This window comes from Capricornis sumatraensis, chromosome 22, assembly GCF_032405125.1.
Source record: "Capricornis sumatraensis isolate serow.1 chromosome 22, serow.2, whole genome shotgun sequence".
In the NCBI taxonomy this organism is placed as follows: Eukaryota; Metazoa; Chordata; class Mammalia; order Artiodactyla; family Bovidae; genus Capricornis; species Capricornis sumatraensis.
The window spans coordinates 35,231,462-35,251,211 of record NC_091090.1 but is presented as its reverse complement, the minus strand read 5'-3'; the positions used below and the strand labels follow the sequence as shown (position 1 = coordinate 35,251,211).

The 19,750-nt window shown below is 40.2% G+C and overlaps 2 protein-coding genes across 3 annotated transcripts; both read left to right on the top strand.

The window, feature by feature from the left end:
- The first annotated feature begins 10,281 nt into the window (after positions 1–10,281).
- Positions 10,282–10,971, top strand: H1-4 (H1.4 linker histone, cluster member). The gene has a single exon (XM_068960677.1). The coding sequence runs from the start codon at positions 10,312–10,314 to the stop codon at positions 10,969–10,971; it is 660 nt and encodes a 219-aa protein (XP_068816778.1). The 5' UTR covers positions 10,282–10,311.
- A 968-nt stretch (positions 10,972–11,939) lies between these two features.
- Positions 11,940–19,127, top strand: LOC138098102 (histone H2B type 1-M). 2 transcript variants are annotated; one of them, XM_068994353.1, is made up of 2 exons: positions 11,940–12,441; positions 18,998–19,127. In XM_068994353.1, exon 1 carries the CDS (start codon positions 12,052–12,054, stop codon positions 12,430–12,432), a length of 381 nt encoding a protein of 126 aa, XP_068850454.1. In that variant the 5' UTR covers positions 11,940–12,051; the 3' UTR covers positions 12,433–12,441; positions 18,998–19,127. The 2 variants fall into 2 exon arrangements, with proteins under 2 accessions (XP_068850454.1, XP_068850455.1); XM_068994354.1 differs by lacking the exon at positions 18,998–19,127 and adding an exon at positions 12,751–12,873.
- The last annotated feature ends 623 nt before the right edge of the window (positions 19,128–19,750 follow it).

The window sequence follows — 19,750 nt, the reverse complement described above, 5'->3', positions numbered from 1 at the left end:
CTTCAGTACTCTTGCCTCGAAAATTCCATGGATAGAAGAGCCTGGTAGGCTACAGCCCATAGTGTCGCAGAGTCAGACACCACTGAGCAACTTCATTTTCACTTTCACCAGACCCACTCCCATAATATACATTTTAACAGGATTAGTCAGAAGGTTCTCAAAGAGAAACATGTCCTCAAGCAGGATACATTGTTGTTACATAATCCTTAGTGAAAGTCACTCAGTTGTGTCCGACTCTTGTGACCCCATGGATCCAATGGACTGTAGCCCGCAAGGTTCCTCTGTCCATGGGATTCTCCAGGCAAGAATACTGGAGTGGGTTGCCATTTCCTTCTCCATGGGGATCTTCCCGATCCAGGAATCGAACCCATGTCTTCTGCATTGCAGGCAGATTCTTTACCGACTGAGCTAGAAGGGAAGCCCTATATAATCCTTAGTACAGAGTTTAAACTGAGTTGTTTTGTTGGGTAATCATCAGCTCCCGGCTTAAAGAAAAAAAAAGTTTGTCCTTCTCTCCTCCTTGAGAACTCCAGACCCCTTACTCCTCCTCGAGAGCCCCAGATCCCTTGTTCCTCCTCGGGGACCCTGGACTTCTTGTCAACCTGCCTAGGAATTGACTCTCAAAGCTACTGTGGATTATGCTAGGACTTCATAAACTATGTTGTCCTACAAATTGTTCCGTTTCCTCCTGCATCCCCCTTTCTTTCTACCCTACCCCAAACCTCAAGAATACTCGGTCTGCAGCTTTAGGAAATTCACCAAATTCTATTTCTCATGTTTCTTTCTATCCCACCCCAAACCTGAAGCACTAAAGAACAGTGCTTAGAAATAAAGCTTTAAGATATAAAAATAAAATTTCACTGTATGTGCTATAAAAACAATTTCTAAAGGATGGTGGAATTAGTCAACGGAATTATCTTATCAAGAGAAGAGATGGCACAGGTATCATTTCTTAGTTTAAGTTCCTGGGCAAGTTGCTTAATGTCTTTGGATGCAATTTTGTCTTTTGGAAAATGGTGATAATAATAGCACATAAGGTTATCATAAGAATTAAGTGACTAAGCATTTGTAAAGTGCTTAGAACAGTGCCTACCACATTGTATTTACTCTCCAGTAAACTTTATAAGTATGTTGCAATATTCTAAATTGTAACTGACTATACTGATATTGTAACTGTTATAAATTATACTGGAATATCATGATTACTGTAAGTCTGGAAAATTTACATAAAAGCAAGTATGAGAAAAAGAAGATTGGTGATTCCCTAGAAAAAGAAGAGTTTGTAGAATGGTAACTTGTTCAGTGTTTCTTTTCCACAGAACACTGTACACATGTGTCCTCAGGGTGGTGGAACTGACCGGGAGACTACTGCTGGATGAAAATATCCCTTACTCTTACTCTATACTCAAAAAGCATCCTCTGATCTATGGTAAAAAATCTGCCTGCGATGCGGGAGACCTGGGTTCAATCCCAGGGTTAGCAATATCCCCTGAAGGAGGGCATGGCAACCCACTCAGTATTCTTGCCTGAAGAATCCCCATGGATAGAGGAGCCTGGTGGGCTACAGTCCATGGGGTTGCAAAGAGTCGGACATAACTGAATGACTAAGGACAGCACACAGCACAGACCAGAAAGTAAATACACCTCTGATAAACTAATTAACGTCATGGCTTACAAACTCAGTTCACAGGAACTTAGGTTGGTTAATAGATAAAAGGTAATACATAGGGTTGTTTACTATGTCTCAGTGTTATAAACACTTTAAAAATACCTTATCAAATCTTAAGGTACTCCTACTGATTAGATAATTGTTGTGTCAGTTAGATTCTGCTAGATTAGATAACAAACAACCCGCAAAACATGGTGGATAACAACAGCAAGGGTTATTTCAGGTTCACATTGTATTTTTTTTATAGATCAGCTGTGGCTCTGCTCCACATTTTCTTCATGGAGGGACCCAGACTTAAGGAAGATGACATAAAGAGATCTCACTGCTTGTAAAGATTCTGCTGGTATCCACCTCACTTCTACTCACATTTTATCATCAACCAAAGCAACTCCCATGGTGATGACTGATGTTGAGGCGATGTATTCCTCATAGGGGCAGGCATATTATAAATCCATATCAATGAGCAAGGATGTATAATCCTCCCCAAAGTGAAGTGAAAGTGAAGTTGCTCAGTTGTGTCTGACTCTTCGTGACCCCATGGACTGCAGCCTACCAGGTTCCTCCGTCCATGGGATTTTCCAGGCAAGAGTACTGGAGTCGGGGGCAGGGTGGTGGTGGTGGTGGTGGTGCCATCACATCCTCCCCAAAGGGTAGCAAAATATTGGGAGTAAAAGTGAAATCTATTGAAATCTATCCTCATCCAGATTTTAAACATGAGAAACAGAATTTAGTAAATGTCTTAAAGTTGCAAGCCGAGTAAGTGCTAGAATTGGGGTCTGAAATGAAGTTGTTTGTCTCTAGGACAGTGATAGCCAGAGAGTCCAATGTGGCCCTGGAAATTCTCATCTGATATGCAACGACTTGTGCATACAACTAAATTAAATAGGACTGAACTATGGAACTAAGAGAATATTGTGATTCCTGAACTTCTGTCACAAAAGATACTATGACTTCAATTTTGCCCTCTCTTGGATCACTCATTCCTGTGGAAGCCAGCTGTGATGGATTGAGCCCTGCAGTAGCTCAGTAAACAGGTACATGTGCCCAGGAACTGAGGCCTTTTGCCAACAGCCAAAACTGACTTGCTTGCCATGTAAGCCATGTGAGAATTGGCTCTCTTATTCTCAACCAAGTTTTCAGGTGACTCTTCCAAAGTAAATATGACTCCAGTCTTATCAGAGATCTCACGTCAAAACCAACCGGTTAAGTCACCCCCAAATTCTTGACCCATGGAAACTGTGTGAGATAATACATGCTTGTTATTATTTTAAACTATTAAATTCTGGGATAGCATATCATGCAGCAATAGAGAACTATACAAGAGTGTGTCTAATTGTCATGTCAAACTGCAGCTATTTATGAATTAACAATCCTCTGTAAATGGATAAACCTTACATTTACAAGCCAGCAAGTGCATGAAGTTTAGGGAGAATGGGGAGAGAAATGTAAAAGGATGGTGAGGAAATAATAGGAAGTAGTACAGATAAAGACAGAAAAGTAAAGAACGGAGAAAACATACACCAGCCTAAATGCAATCTGTTCTTGTTCATTGAACCATCTCTTTTGAAAACATCAGCAGCATCTTTGAATAAACAGATAGTGAAGGGATTAATTAGGAAAGTGATTTTGAGTCCACTATTAAGGTTAATGGAAAGGTAGTTAATATCACTGAAGTCATTCTTTCTCAAAGGGTCCAGTTTCTAGACTGGAAGAGCTTGCCAGGATTAAGAGATCTGCGTTTTGATTCAAGAGTATATATGTAGACACTTATGTTTGATATTCTTAAGCTCTTCTGGGCCAAGAAAGGATACAAATCCTCCATCCCATCCCCAAATCCAAACTACTCTTCACCTGCACCTTCTGCAGGGACATTTTCTCTCCAGGTATCATAGAATTCCCTTTCTGGCAGTCCAGGGATGAGTCACTAACCTCTCTCAGGCTTTCATTTTGAAACAATGATGGGTTCCTGGAGTTTCCATATGCTTCAACATCCAAATTAAGTTTAGAAGCATTTATTAGATTGACTCTTTCCATATTTTTTGTTTTGGTTTTATTGATTTAATCAGCCTTAGGCCAGTGTAGAACAATTTAACTGAGTTTAAAGTGTAAAATGTGTGTGGGTTGTTGTATAATGTAAAATATATATAAGAATTGAAATATATACATATTCTACAAGATAGAAAGAGATTAAGATCACCTTTTAAACTATACCTTCAATCTGCTGACTGAGACCTATTATTTATGAAATCAACTTCTTTGGTTGTGATCATCTTTACTGAACTTAAATAGAGAAGAGAGGAGAGGGAATAGATGAGAAGAATAAACAGCAGAGCAAATTTCATTTAAAAGGAATATCTATTACTTCCTCAAAAGCTCAGTTAGGGCAAGCACGAGTACACGTGAGTGTGACTGTATAATGAAAAATGTGGTTTTTAATGTAGGTTATAGTCAAAAAGAGTTCTTAAAAAATAAGTAACTGGCCAGCTAATAAACCACCAAGGAAGCCCTGATCAGTTATTTCTTAAAACGTTCCTTGGTTCGAATTTGTCTGCTTTTCTCATCCTGCATTTTGCCAGGAAATATCACAAAAACAATGAGTATCCTTTTCAATGCAAGGAGTTCATGGTGTTGATGTGTCTACTACTTGTGAGGTTTACCTTACTCAATTAAGGTGGCATCCAGGTTTCTCTACTATAAATTTATTTCCTCTCTCTTGTACTAGAGAGACATCTTGAGGAACATACTTTGAGACTATACAAATCCTGATTTCTCCTTCAAATTTCATTCAACTTTAGCTTTCACCTCTTGATTTTAACTTAACTGCAACAAGGAAAAGTTGTCTGTTTTCCTTATGTATGTATGTTATCTATGCATATATATTTTAACCTGTGAGTTAAAATCCAATATAATCTATTTGTATTTTATTTCTCAAATCACACCAGCTTTAGACTGGCTTGCAACGTTTTTCAACAATTTTTCATTTTATTTTAAGCAACTTCCTATTTTCTGGCACCACAAAATATTCCTAGTCCACCCTGTATTTTTCATACTCCAGTCTTGGAGCCAATCCCTTCTCCAGGGGCCCCTGGGTTCTTTAATTGAAGAATGATGCTTAAAAACCAAAGATCATGTGCCAAGTGTGCTAATTCCTACTAGGCTATAACTGCTTTTAGGTCCTCTCCACTGACAGAGCAAGGAAGTATATGTGTATGTTAACCCATGCACATACACATTCTTCTAGGTTTCTGTATCTATAAAACTGTAGATGTATTTTAAAATATAACTTTATACTACTACTTCTGACCTTAATCTAGTACAAGTGTCATTTTAGCCAAATATGTCTTTTTCCACTAGTGAGAACACTGGATCTCACTTTCTATATTGTATTTACTTCTTTATTCAATTCTAGTAGACACATAGTAATTTCAGAATTGCTAATCCCTATCTTTGTGCTAACACTATTGCATTGCAACCTTTATATCTACCTACTTTTGTCTTATCCTTGTAGTACCCAATCAAGATTCTGTTTTCTACAGTTACTTAAGTTAATTTTAACCCTTCCAAATCCCTTTAGTGTTATTAACACATTTTGGTTCATTTGTTAGCGCTTATGTTCCATTCTGAGTTCCCCCATTCCTATTACTTTTAATAATGTGATTGTTTTGCTGGTATATGAAATATTACTATTGTTGTAAGACTCACTGTTATACAAAAAGACATGCTCAGAAAACTGTCACTGCCTCTTCATCACTATGACTCTGCTCCCATTTCTCCCTTTTTCCCATTCCCTTCTAATCCCCACTCCCAGAGATAACAATTCTCTTTCATTTTTTGTTTTTTCTTCCTGTATATCTTTTGCACAAACGAACAAAAAATGTATTTTCTTGTGCCTTCATCATTCCCTTACAGAGGGAATCATACTATGGATACTCTTGTTTTTGACTTTTCACTTAACCATCTATCCTGGAATTCATTCCTTAATAGCTCATGGAGATTGTCCTTATTCATTTTTATAGGTGCATATTACCCAACTGTGCATATGTGTCCTAATTTATTCACATTTTTATGTGAATATTAACATTAAATTCCAATATTTTACAGTTCCAAACAATGCTGCAAACTTGGGTATGCCCTCTCCCCATATTTTGTTGAATTAAATAAAAAGAATAACAATTTATAATATATAGCCCACTTTAAGAAAAGTTTTCCAGAAAAGCTCTGTAGCAAAAGCCAAGATAATGTGACTCTTCAGTTCAGTTCAGTTCAGTCGCTCAGTCCTGTCCGACTCTTTGCGACCCCATGGATCACAGCACACCAGGCCTCCCTGTCCATCACCAACTCCCGGAGTTCACTCAGACTCACATCCATCGAGTCAGTGATGCCATCCAGCCATCTCATCCTCTGTCGTCCCCTTCTCCTCCTGCCCCCAATCCCTCCCAGCATCAGAGTCTTTTCCAATGAGTCAACTCTTCGCATGAGGTGGCCAAAGTACTGGAGTTTCAGCTTTAGCATCCTTCCTTCCAAAGAAATCCCAGGGCTGATCTCCTTCAGAATGGACTGGTTGGATCTCCTTGCAGTCCAAGGGACTCTCAAGAGTCTTCTCCAACACCACAGTTCAAAAGCATCAATTCTTTGGCGCTCAGCCTTCTTCACAGTCCAACTCTCACATCCATACATGACCACTGGAAAAACCATAGCCTTGACTAGACGGACCTTAGTTGGCAAAGTAATGTCTCTGCTTTTGAATATGCTACCTAGGTTAGTCATAACTTTTCTTCCAAGGAATGAGCATCTTTTAATTTCATGGCTGCAGTCACCATCTGCGGTGATTTTGGAGCCCACCCCCCCCCCCCCCCGCAAAAGTCTGACACTGTTTCCACTGTTTCCCCATCTATTTCCCATGAAGTGATGGGACCAGATGCCATGATCTTCGTTTTCTGAATGTTGAGCTTTAAGCCAACTTTTTCACTCTCCTCTTGCACTTTCATCAAGAGGCTTTTTAGTTCCTCTTCACTTTCTGCCATAAGGGTGGTGTCATCTGCATATCTGAGGTTACTGATATTTCCCCCAGCAATCTTGATTCCAGCTTGTGTTTCTTCCAGTCCAGCATTTCTCATGATGTACTCTGCATAGAAGTTAAATAAGCAGGGTGACAATATACAGCTTTGACGTACTCCTTTTCCTACTTGGAACCAGTCTGTTGTTCCATGTCCAGTTCTAACTGTTGCTTCCTGACCTGCATACAGATTTCTCAAGAGGCAAGAGTCCACAAAGGGGAGTCTTCTCCATCAGACAGTGATTTACAGGTGGTCTTCACACTGTTATCTTGGTTGTGCTCATACAACAACACTCCTATGAGGAAGCTGGAGAAGGGAAAATTTGTTTATCCAAAAAAAGCACTTCTTCCCCAAACCCTGTCTTCAATAATACAATGATGGTAAACTACTGACGTAGAAAAGTCCAGAATCAAGTGTTTGATTAGAGCCCAGAATTTTGGAGTAAAGGAACCAAGTATAAGCCTCCCTTTCCTTTCAGCTTTTCTACAAATCACAAAGTTCCTCTTAGCACACTGTCTTGTTCAAAATGGAAATGTGTAGAGTGCTCCCATTTTTTATGACTCGGGGTTTCTTAGACTTTAAAAAGCCAATAATAGGAAGTTACTTTTTTTAGTTCATCAGAGATTAGTACACTTGAGAATATTTAATCGCTATAAAGTTTTAAGAAATTGCTTCAGGAAGACTTCTCCAAATCCAACCATGTGAACTTGTACTGTAGAAAATACATTTTACATGGGGGCACCCAGCACACAGTCAAAAAGCTGTGTAGATGGCACTTCATTGGTAGTCCAGTGGTTAAGACTCTGTGCTTCCCCTGCAGGGGTGATGGTTTGATCCTTGGTCAGGAATATAAAAACCTGCATGCCTTGAAGTGCAGGGGGAAAAAAAAAAAACAGCTGTGTAGACAAGTGAAACTACATGCACTGGGCTCTTATATTTTGTATTCTATTCTAGCTCATTAAAAGGGAAACATTTTGACCTTGAGCTACAAACTTGATAACTTGATTTCACAACCTTTAATGATTATTCAGACCTGTAGCCTGAAAAACACATGTGTTGAGAGCAAATGCTTTGAAGTCAGATAGCTGTAAGCTGGAATACTGGATGAACTTCTTAACAGGAGTCTTCTCAGGAGAATCCAGAATTATCTGGGGCAAGACTCTGGAATCTATATTTAAAACACATTTACAACACACACACACACTTATACCAACACCCTATGTAATTCTGATTTAACTGATAGATCAATTGGAAAATGGAACATTTTGGTGTTACTTTTATTTCAAATAAACGTTGGATGTGATAGTGGCAGATCCTTGATGTCTTCCTTAACTCTGTCAAATAGTTTTATGTTTTTTAGAAAACAAACTGCACCACAGGATATGAGTACAGGTGACTTAAAAGATCACAGAATATGAAGGATTTAAGTGCCTCAAAGTCTGATTTAGTTAGGGATACATATAATAAAGTGAGGCATTTGAGAGAATTTTAATTTTAGTCGGTTTTGCTGATTTCAACTATTTAGGGGAGTGTTTTTGTTTGTCACTGAAAATGAGTAGAACCCCACTGTTCTGAGATAAAATGTGCATAGAATCAGTTTCTGTAGTAACCATCAATTGATCTATTTTAGAACCTTATTCATTCCATTTTATTTTAATATATAAGAAATCATAAATTTATTTTTCACTAGCATGCACCAATTACATTGAAAATTTTTATATGGTAAGTCATTCAAAATATCGATAATTTATGTCTTTTATATCAGATTCAGCATTAAAAATTAAACTAGACTGTTTTGAGATATTTCATTAATGTTGTATCAAATATCTGTATCCTCTTATTACAGTGGTAGAATCTGTTGTGTGTGGAGCAAATTGGGGGCAATGGAACTAAAAATTAATTTGATGTCTGGTGCTATGTTACAACCAGCCACACCCACAGAATTGTATCATATCACCTTATAGCACTGGACAAAATTTCATGTCTTTCAAGTACATGACCCGCAGATTTTGAAGACAATTCCAGGCAGACCATTTTCCAGGAATAATTCCTTTAGTTGAGTTTTTCATTGCCAACATGTACTGCTTTAGGGATTGCCAACATGTGCTACCTAAACAAAACCACTTTTTTGAAGACCTTGCAAAGAATGTCTTCAGAGGACAAAGACTTACCTTGGATGATTCCTCAAAGCTCTGTGTCTGAGCTGGAAATCTGAACTTGTCATTCAATTCTGCTTACATGATCAGTCGCTTCAGTCATGTCCAACTCTGTGCAACCCTATGGACGGTAGCCTGCCAGGCTTCTTTGTCCATGAGATTCTCCAGGCAAGGATACTAGAATGGGTTGCATGCCCTCCTCCAAGACCATTCAATCCTATATGTAACTTATTTTCTTTTTTATGGAGCGCTGTGAAGCAGAAGGGCCTTAATCTTCATGACTGAAGCCATATTTGGTGTGTGGACTAGTCACCCATCAGTTACACAGTGACAACAGGATCTGAGTTTCTCTAGTAATGGGAATAGATATGTTACAATCTATACTTTCCATTTAGTTCCCCTTACGATCAATGCCTGAATTTCAATCCTAAGAGTATATTACTATTTGATTCTGAAGCACATGCCAAAATAATCCAGCAGGACTGCAGACATATCGTCCAAGTGCACTGCCACTTCCAGTGACTTTATGGACGACATCTGTGTGTTATTTGAAAATTAATCCTTTTCCATCTGTGTACCCTGAGTATGTTTTGGATTCCCTTTCCTTCACAAATATCCTGAATTCAAGGTATCTAAAGTCCTGGAGCAGTTGTCCGGAGGAAGAGAAGCAACAGCCCCGCCCCCAACCCTTGGGAGCAGAAAGGAAGAGAATTATCCTGAGGAATTATTTAAAAATCCAGACGCGGCAGACACAAATAAAACCATGGCTGCATAGGTTGATGTCCCAGGGGTCCAAAATTTAACGTCACATGTGCAATAATTTGTTTAGCATTAAACTAAACCAGTTTGATGAACTCAAATGCCCTCGGCTCAATAGGCAGGACTCTCCGAGGAGCCTGTGTTACTTCCCTCACTTAAGCGCAGATTTATAATAAAAATCTTAATGCCAGTGACATGGTTTTTGGACACATAAGAACCTAAGCACTTGAAGAATCATATTTGAGAGGTCAGAAAACTCCACAGTTAAAGATCGGTGTATAATTTACTAAGAAAATAGAAAGTTTTGTTTCTCTGAGTCGAAATTTGACGAGCACGGCGGGAAATATTGCAGGTTTTTGGCATAAGGTTTTGTGCTTTACTCATAATTTGAGACCTATGTGAAGCCTGAGGCTTCGGGGATCACTTTCTGAGAAAAATCGGGCAATTCGATGCACAGAATTTTGATATTTTTGGCATTTTTTGAGGTGTAACAAACACAACTCGGGATCCGAGAGGACACTCTGCGGCTGCCAGCGAGGCGGGCTGGACAGCGCACCAATCACGGCGCAGCTCCGCCCTATATAAACGGGCGGGCGCAGCGGCGCGGCCCGAGTCCCGGCCAGTACCTCTGCTTCCGGCTCGAATTGCTCTACCCACGCCCGCCTTCAACATGTCCGAGACTGCGCCCGCCGCGCCCGCTGCTCCGGCCCCCGCCGAGAAGACGCCTGTGAAAAAGAAGGCCCGTAAGGCCGCAGGTGCCGCGAAGCGCAAGGCGTCTGGTCCCCCGGTGTCCGAGCTCATCACCAAGGCTGTCGCCGCCTCCAAGGAGCGCAGCGGCGTGTCTCTGGCTGCGCTCAAAAAGGCACTGGCGGCCGCTGGCTACGATGTGGAAAAGAACAACAGCCGCATCAAGCTGGGTCTCAAGAGCTTGGTGAGCAAGGGCACCCTAGTGCAGACCAAGGGCACCGGGGCTTCTGGCTCTTTCAAGCTCAACAAGAAAGCGGCCACCGGAGAAGCCAAGCCCAAAGCCAAGAAGGCGGGTGCGGCCAAGCCCAAGAAGCCCGCAGGAGCAGCAAAGAAGCCGAAGAAGGCCACTGGGGCGGCAACCCCCAAGAAGAGCGCCAAGAAGACCCCAAAGAAGGCGAAGAAGCCTGCTGCGGCTGCAGGAGCCAAAAAGGCAAAGAGTCCGAAAAAAGCGAAAGCAGCCAAGCCGAAGAAGACGCCCAAGAGTCCAGCGAAGGCCAAAGCTGTGAAACCCAAGGCGGCTAAACCAAAGACCGCCAAGCCCAAGGCAGCCAAGCCAAAGAAGGCGGCAGCCAAGAAGAAATAGGAAGTTCCTTTGGCCTCCGGCTTCGAAGCTCGACACAACCCAAAGGCTCTTTTCAGAGCCACCCAAAGATCTCGGGAAAAGAGCTGTTGCACACTTAAGGGGGCGTGGTCGGGCGGAAGAGGCAGCAAGTGGAAGGCGGGCCTCGCTGGGGTGGGGGGTGGGTCTTAAAAGAGTTTTGTAAAACGTGAGAGAGTTCTAGCGAACCCTGGAATTGCACGGGTAATCGGTTTGCGCCTAACCTAGCTGAGCATGTACAAGGCTCACAGAACAGTGAGCTGGATGGGCGTAAATTCCAACACTGCCTCAAATGGCACGATAAAATAGAGCCCAAGTTTGGGGGGACTAAGTAATTCTCCATATTTAACACGCGCTATGTTCTACAGAGTTTTACAAGAGATGGTTAGTCATTGAATGGGTTACTTGCACATTTTCTTTAACGAGGACATATTAGACATTTGCAGGTATATTTGCCTCAGTATCTTAACCACCATGGATTTTGTAATAATTCATCAGGGCTTCTGGTAGGGGACGAAGAAAAGGGATTGTGAATTTTATTACAGGGTGACCCAGTCCACATGGTGGTGGCTACGATGGGTAGTTAGCTGTCCATTAGTTACCTGCCCCGAGGCGCAGGATAATGTTTTTATCGACCTTGCCCACCAGCCCCGAGGACATTAAGATGGACACTAGGTGCGGGGCCCGAGCCAGAATCAGTGTTACACAAGGGAACAGAGAAGTTGCCTTTAGTTACAAACCTAAAACTAGCATGTTCCTAACTTCTTGCATCTGCTTGCTGTGAAATACACAATACAGGTTTCTGAAGAGGCTATACTAGCTATTGGTAAGTCTAGTCTAGGCCCTGTGATTGGGTCAAAGCAAAGTAACAAAGCAGCCAATGAAAAGGTAGACCTGTTAGACTCATTTACATTCGTGTTTATGACGCCACAATAAAATTAATCCAATCCTGAGCGAGATCTTACAAACCTCATTTGAATACCGCGTCTATAAATAAATGTGGCCTCACTCGAGGCAACTATTTTCCCAGCTGTTACTGTAACTATTCGAATTTATATCGGTAAGATGCCTGAACCCACCAAGTCAGCTCCTGCCCCAAAGAAAGGCTCGAAGAAGGCGGTGACCAAGGCGCAGAAGAAGGATGGCAAGAAGCGCAAGCGCAGCCGCAAGGAGAGCTACTCCGTGTACGTGTACAAGGTGCTGAAGCAGGTCCACCCGGACACCGGCATCTCGTCCAAGGCCATGGGCATCATGAATTCATTTGTCAACGACATCTTTGAGCGCATCGCGGGTGAGGCGTCTCGTCTGGCGCATTACAACAAGCGCTCAACTATCACATCCAGGGAGATCCAGACGGCCGTACGCCTGCTGTTGCCCGGGGAGTTGGCCAAACACGCCGTGTCCGAGGGCACCAAGGCCGTCACCAAGTACACCAGCTCCAAGTAAACTTGCCAAGTAAGCGTCTTTACACCTAACCCCAAAGGCTCTTTTAAGAGCCACGCATGTTTTCAGCAAATGAGTTGTAATCCTTTCATTACAAAGGCTATATTCCTATTTCTACCAAATTTAAATCTTCACTAGCATTCTTTACGGTTCTATTGCATCTGCGTAAGAATTACTATGGGCAAGCTAGACAATACGTGCTACTACTCATTGCATGCCCACTACAGGTAAGTAGTTACATAGAACCATGATACCACGAAACCATTTATCAATTTGCCCTGAAAATGCCCTTTAAGGTACAGCTTTCTTTTCCGTACTTAGGTCTTCAAGTTGATCCTGACGGTGACCCGGACTTCGGCGATGAACCCTTACCCAGAATACGAAAGAGCATGCTCTTATCAACTTCATTCTACTCAGAGCTTTTCCATTTCTCTCTCTCTCTTTTTTTTTTTTTTTTCATTTTTAAACCACAGATACATGTATTTCGGGGGGTGGGGGAATGCTGAAAACTGAATTTTCACAAAAATGTTACAAAGGTTTTTTCTGGTTTCCTTGCTTTGGAATTGGTGCAGTTTCTGCGGTGAGGAGGAGCCTACGCTCTATCCTAAAGGCGGAAAAGAAAAGCAAAACGAAGCCTTCAAATCCTGTCAGCTGCTATAATTTCTTTCCCAGAAAGTCCTATTTAATTTGTAGTCCTCTGGGGGCAGCATTCAGCTTTAAAGTATTCTGGGTCTCAGATGTCCGGTTATCATTCTCTCCATCCGTAAAGGAGTCTGTCTACTCCGCTCAGGCCCCATTTTGAGCACTCCTGCTTTCCCGGGTGTCCCCAAGCATCAAGGGCAGGGAGGAAGTAGAAAGGAAAGGAAAACCCTTCCTAGTAGAATGTGTACTAGGTAGGATAGAAATAAGCGCTTTCCCTTGTGGGAAATAACATTTTCTCAAGAAGATAAATCTGAAGAGGCTGGGATGGGGGGGGGGGGGGTGGCGGGGGAGGGGCGCGCTAGGAGGGAGTGGCCGGGAGGAAAGGAATCAGTAGAGGTAACCAAGAAAATTGCCAGGTAGATGAGCACGGGCTGAGGATGAAGCAATGAAGACCCAGTATGAAAGTCAGGAACACTCAGTCCGAGGGGCTTGGCCCATGTGAAACCCCAAGCACCTCTGCTGATTTTTACCCAAACCTGAGCTTTGTTTTTTAGGGTGTTATGTGAAGCCTGGCCATGGTGGGGAGCATGATAAGAACTTTCCCAGTGAAGCTGAGACACCAGACCAAAAGGAACTAGAGATAAATACACACATTCATTCACAGTAGATAATGGAGGGCAAAGAATCTGTCCTGAAACTTGGTGCTGAGCAAGTAAACTCCACTGCTGAGAATCTGGAATACAAGCCAGGCTTCACACTTTTTTTGTTTCAGCGTGAATAGAATAAAATAGGGATTCAAAACACCTAGGCTGAGAATTTAATTTAGAAATATCCCAAACTGTTTTGGTGCCCCTTGGGCACCTGGTAAAAGCAAATACAAATCCTCTCTGAAAGGGTAAGCTTCATTTTAGGCCTTAATAAATCCCACAGATATATAGCCAAGAAAATGAAAGAGCAGCTTCACAACCAAAATTAGCCAAAGACGCCATGACCAAGAACAACAGACAATGGAAACCAAAGCACACATTAACAGATACAAACTTCAAGTGACTAATATATTTCCAAACAAAACCTGAACTATGTGAAGGATTAAGAGAATACAAAAAACGATCACATGGTTTTGAAGAAAACAAATATTTCTAGAACTATTTGTTTTCTATATAGAGAACAGAATTAAAAGCTTACTGGATGAGCTTAATAGTAAATTAGACCCAATTGAAGAATTTTCATGAATAGCAAACCAGATCTCAAGGAATTATCCAAAATGCAGAGAGAGGGATGTAAAAATGAGTTTAGGAGATCTGGAATGGGTAATAAAATTGTGTGGTATGCATCTAACCATAGTGGCAGGACAAACAGAAAATGATGCAGATGTGAGATTTAAATGATCAGGGCCGTAATTTTTTAGAATTGATGGATTACTCATAAAATGTAGTGAAATGATATAACAAAAAAGGGTTACTGTGTGCCACTGAACTAAACCCTATACATTCTTACAAATTTAATGCTGATTTTCTGGGTGGACATATGGCATCAGATCAAAAAGCACTGTTTGAAATTCTAACATGGGGTGGAGGGGAGTGATTATTTACATGCATTTTGTATCTTGCTAATTACTAACTTCTGTTAATGTTAATATCTAATGGGTTATCTTGACTTTCATTTCATATAATACTATCATTAGCACAGAAAAAAAAGTTTGATATCCTTTCCAATAACAATTTCTCTTTATCTTTTATCAAATTATTGTGTTAGCTAAAATCACAAACTATCCCATATTAGACATGCTAACAGATGTCATCATTTCTTCCTCCTTTTCATGGAACTAGCTTTGGTAGTTTGTGATTTATAATAATACATATGCATGTGTGTGTGAGTAGTCTATCGTATTGATGTAATTTCCTTTTAATTCTATTATGAGTTATTAGGAGTGATTTACGGATTTTTGGCATCTGATGAAATAATGTGCTTTTTCTCCAAGCTGTTGCTATGAAGTACACATAGATATTCTAATGTTAATCAATATTTCTAGTTCTAGGCCAAATCTTATTTGGTCATTTCTTTTCTTTTTTCCTTTTGGCTGTGCTGGGTCTTTATCGCTGCTCAAAGGCTTTCTCTAGTTGCAGCAAGTGGAGGCCATTCTTCATTGTGGCAGGTTGGCTTCTCATCACAGTGGCTTCTGTTGTTGCAGAGTATAGGGTCTAGGCTCACGAGCTTCGGTAGTCGCGGCACATGGGCTTAGTTGTATCTCGGCATGTGGGATCTTCCTGGACCAGGGATGCAACCTGCCTTGCCGACAGTGGCAAGCAGACTCTTAACCACTGGACCCCAGGGAAGTCCCTTATTTGGTCATGTTGTATCTTTATCTTAAATAGTGCCTGGATAAATTTTAATATTTTACATGGATATTTAAAATCCTCTACTATTCATACATGAAATCATTCTATGATTTTTCTCTTTTGGGTTTGCCTTCATCAGATTTTGTCCTTAAAGTTATGGTAGCTTCATAAACTTCATTGTGGGGGTTCTCTTTTATTACTTACTGCTGTATAATAAATTATCTCCAAACTGAGCAGCCTAAGTCAATGAATATTTATTATCTCATTCAACTTCTGAGATCAGGAATCCAGAAATGACTTTGTTGTTGTTCATTCACTCAGTTGTGTCCTACTTTTTGCTACCCCATGGACTGCAGCATGCTAGGCTTTCCTGTCCTTCACTTAAATGACTTAATCAGGTAGTTATGACTCAGGGTCTCTGGGGAGTTTGAAGTCAAGAAGTAAGCGAACACTGCAGTCAACTGAAAGCTTGACTGTAGCTGGAGGATTCCCCAGACAAGTGTCTGCTGGCAAGAACTCAGTTCCTCCAGAGGATGGAAGAGACTGCTTCAAAGCACAGTAGCTGTTATCCCATAGAAAGAGAAATCAGAGACAGAACAGCAGGAATGCCTCTGTGACCTAATTTTGACACACTGACACTCTGCTACTTTCTATTCATTAGAAGCAAGTCACTTAAATTTGGCATTTATTTAGAAGGGGAATTAGGATCCATCTTTTGAGGTAAGGATATTAAAAGAATTTGTGTATGTATTTTAAAACCACCACATGATTCTTTTTATGCTTTAAATCTTGAATGTAAAAGTATCTGTGCTATAAAGATTACATAGAAATAAGCTCTCAGTTCAGGTCAGTTCAGTTCAGTCACTCAGTCGTGTCTGACTCTTTGTGACCCCATGAATCGCAGCACGCCAGGCCTCCCTGTCCATCACCAACTCCCAGAGTTCACTCAGAATCACATCCATTGAGTCAGTGATGCCATCCAGCCATCTCATCCTCTGTCGTCCCCTTCTCCTCCTGCTCTCAATCCCTCCCAGCATCAGTCTTTTCCAATGAGTCAACTCTGCATGAGGTGGCCAAAGTACTGGAGTTTCAGCTTTAGCATCATTCCTTCCAAAGAAATAAACTCTAAAATCACCCAAACTTAATACCTTTCCACTTGGTAGATTTTTAGGAATTCTAGCAGCATAGACTATAATAGACCACTTTCTACAAAGTCAATAAAACTCCCACGATATGCTGACAGTTCCTTTTTCTGAGGTTGTAAAGGACAAAATAGTAGCCTTTTATGTTAAATAAAACATTATCTCAGATAGCAGTCTATACTTAAAAAAAATATTGAATGAATTGAATTAATTCAGCTGAGAAATTCTCAACTGCAACCAGTAAAGCAAACCTCTGATGCATGATTGTTTCGGAATGCATGATAGGTTTGATCTTTTTGAAACAAAAGAAATTAAAGAAAATAAATATAATAAAAAATTATAATCCCAGGAAATACTTTGGCATTTGAAAAGAGAAGAAAATAACACTAAAAAAATTAATGAAATTTAAAATTGATAAGAAGTTTAAGAAGTTAAAAATTTATTTAAAATACAGGAGTGAAGACTGATGACTGACTGAAAGAAAATACAATGTTTAAAAAATGTAAGGTAACAAACTAAGGGTTAGCAGAAGCTCGGTAAAAGAAGAAACTAAAGAAGAATTAAGTTATGAAGGTTTATAAGGAGATTTTGATGTATGTCAAAATACCCTAGTAAATTGTACAAGTTATTTATTTATACATCAATTTATTTAAGAGATAGTCACTGAATGTCTCTAGGCTAATCATTGACATGGGTACTGGAGATACAAAGAGAAATAAGGTTGTTCTTGACTTAAAGGAGTTCTCAGTTTTGTAAGACTGTCAAGAATGCTTACAGTTAACTGCTTTCATATCCCTGTATGTTTTACCAAAGCCTGAACAAGTGTTTATCACTCTTTGGAAATTTGCAGGCGAATAGACTGAGTCACATGAGAACTACCAAACTCATTAAATTAAGGCAAAAAAAGACTATCCCAATTTTTTAGTGGTAAGTAATATTAATACCACTGTAATATAGTGGCAAAGCTAAGGGATGGTCCATCTGACACCAACTGCAAGGTTCAGAGTTCTCACCAAAACTACCCTCAGATGATATAATTTATTAGAATGACTCACAGAACTCACTGAAAGTTATTATAAACAAGACTAGGGTTCACTATATATATAATATTATATATATTATATATAATATATTACATATATAATTACGGTTCATTACACAAAGCAAAATCAGCAAAGGGAAGAGACACATGGATCAGAGTCTAAGGGCATTCCAAACTGAAAGTTTCCAATAGTACTCTTCCAGTGGAGTCACCAACTGTTAACAATACCTTCCTGCAATGATGTGTGAAACACAATATGTATTGCTAACTAGGGAAACTCAGTCAAGCCTTGGTGTCCAGACTGGATCTTTACCCAGTCCCTCTGGATCTAGTATAGATATGGCATGACCCAAAAAACCCAACAAACTGGGTATTCTATTAGACTACCCAGTGTAGCTCAAGGCCTCGTGGTACACAAAGATATTCTTATCTTTTATCCAGCACAGACATAAGCAATACATTCCAAAAGCCTACAGATCACATTTCAGCAAAGGCAAAAGGCCATATCTCTTCGAATAAGGCTAATTCTGCACATAGTCACAAGAAAAATTACATTTTTACAATTCTGAATTGATAACTCAGTTGGTAAAGACCACCTGCAATGCAGGAAACACCAGTTCAATTCCTGGGTCAGGAAGATCCCCTGGAGAAAGGGATAGGCTACCCACTCCTGTATACTTGGGCTTCCCTTGTGGCTTAGTTGGTAAAGAATCCACCCACAATTCCAGAGACCTGGGTTCAATCCTTGGGTTGGGAAGGATCCCCTGGAGAAGGGAAAGGCTACCAACTGCAGTATTCTGGCCTAGAGAATGGGGTCTCAAAGAGGTGGACACAACTGAGCGACTTTCCCTTCACTTCATCTATCACTGACTATAACTTGAGTTCTACAACTATTTGCTTCTTATGTCTGTTCTGTCACATACTTTTGCATGTTTAAATCAACTATGAATCCAGAAATTATGTCTCATGGAATACTATTTTTTGTAGTTTATTCAGATGAGCAACTTCAGCAGTCTTCCCCAACTATAAGCAGTTGACTTATACCAACTGCTCTCCAAACACTTCCAGCAAGAATAATGGAGTGGGTTGCCATTTTCTCCTCCAGAAGATCTTCCCAACCCAGGGATCGAACTCTTATCTCCTGCTTCTCCTGCATTGACAGGCAGATTGTTTACTGCAGAGCCACCTTGGAAGCCCTATGTTTTGAGTCATTATCTATATTAATGCTAATAATGACTATTATCTATTAATGTTAATAAAGTATAGGTAACATTGGAGTAGAGATTCCTCATAGCACATTATAGAAGCATATGTAAACAGAACCCTCTTTTTTGTATAGCAAATATTAATACTGATGGTAAAATGGCACCTAACATATAAACTATTTTTGTTTCTTCAATCAGGGGTGAGATAAGAGTATGGAGAAGAAATGAATGCAAACAGTAACTGAAAATGAAAATCTGGCCATAGAAGTTATGAAGTATGATGTCTGATGTGCCTGAAATAATTGATTAGTGTGTATATCCCAATAAAATCCTACCCATCCTGATTTATTGCACATTGATGTACCTGCAAAGGGGAAGGAGATCATTACCTGGGTGGAAAAGCCTAAACAAGGTGTTTTAGCTTTCTCATTTTATTTAAATCATGAAGATAGAATTTATTTCTATCATAGGCCTAATTACTAGAAATTTATTATTTACTCACTTAGGTGGGGGGAGTCAAAAGGAGAGAATGGCAAAACATCTGTGAGATTCCACATTTAATAAAACCTGTGGATAACTGGAATTCACCTTTTATTAATTCAAATCCTTCTTCTTAGATATCCCTTTTCTATACAAACAATTTATTCATTTTTCAGTTTATTTTCTGCCATTAAGTTTTGAGTGGGTAAGGCCTAAGAACTGTTTTGGCTTTGGTAACAATCTCGAAGGTAAACAACTTAGTTTATCTAAGCTGACAAATGGTAAGTCACCTTCAACACCTGAATTAACAGGAAGACATTACTTTGAAGCACTCTCAGAGTTAAGTGTGGGCTACTTGAAGGACTTTTAACAGATTGCTAGGCCCCACCTCAGTTTCACTAGATTGACTAGATCTGGATTAGGGGCCAATAATTTGCATTTCTAAATTATCAAAGTGATGCTAATGCATCC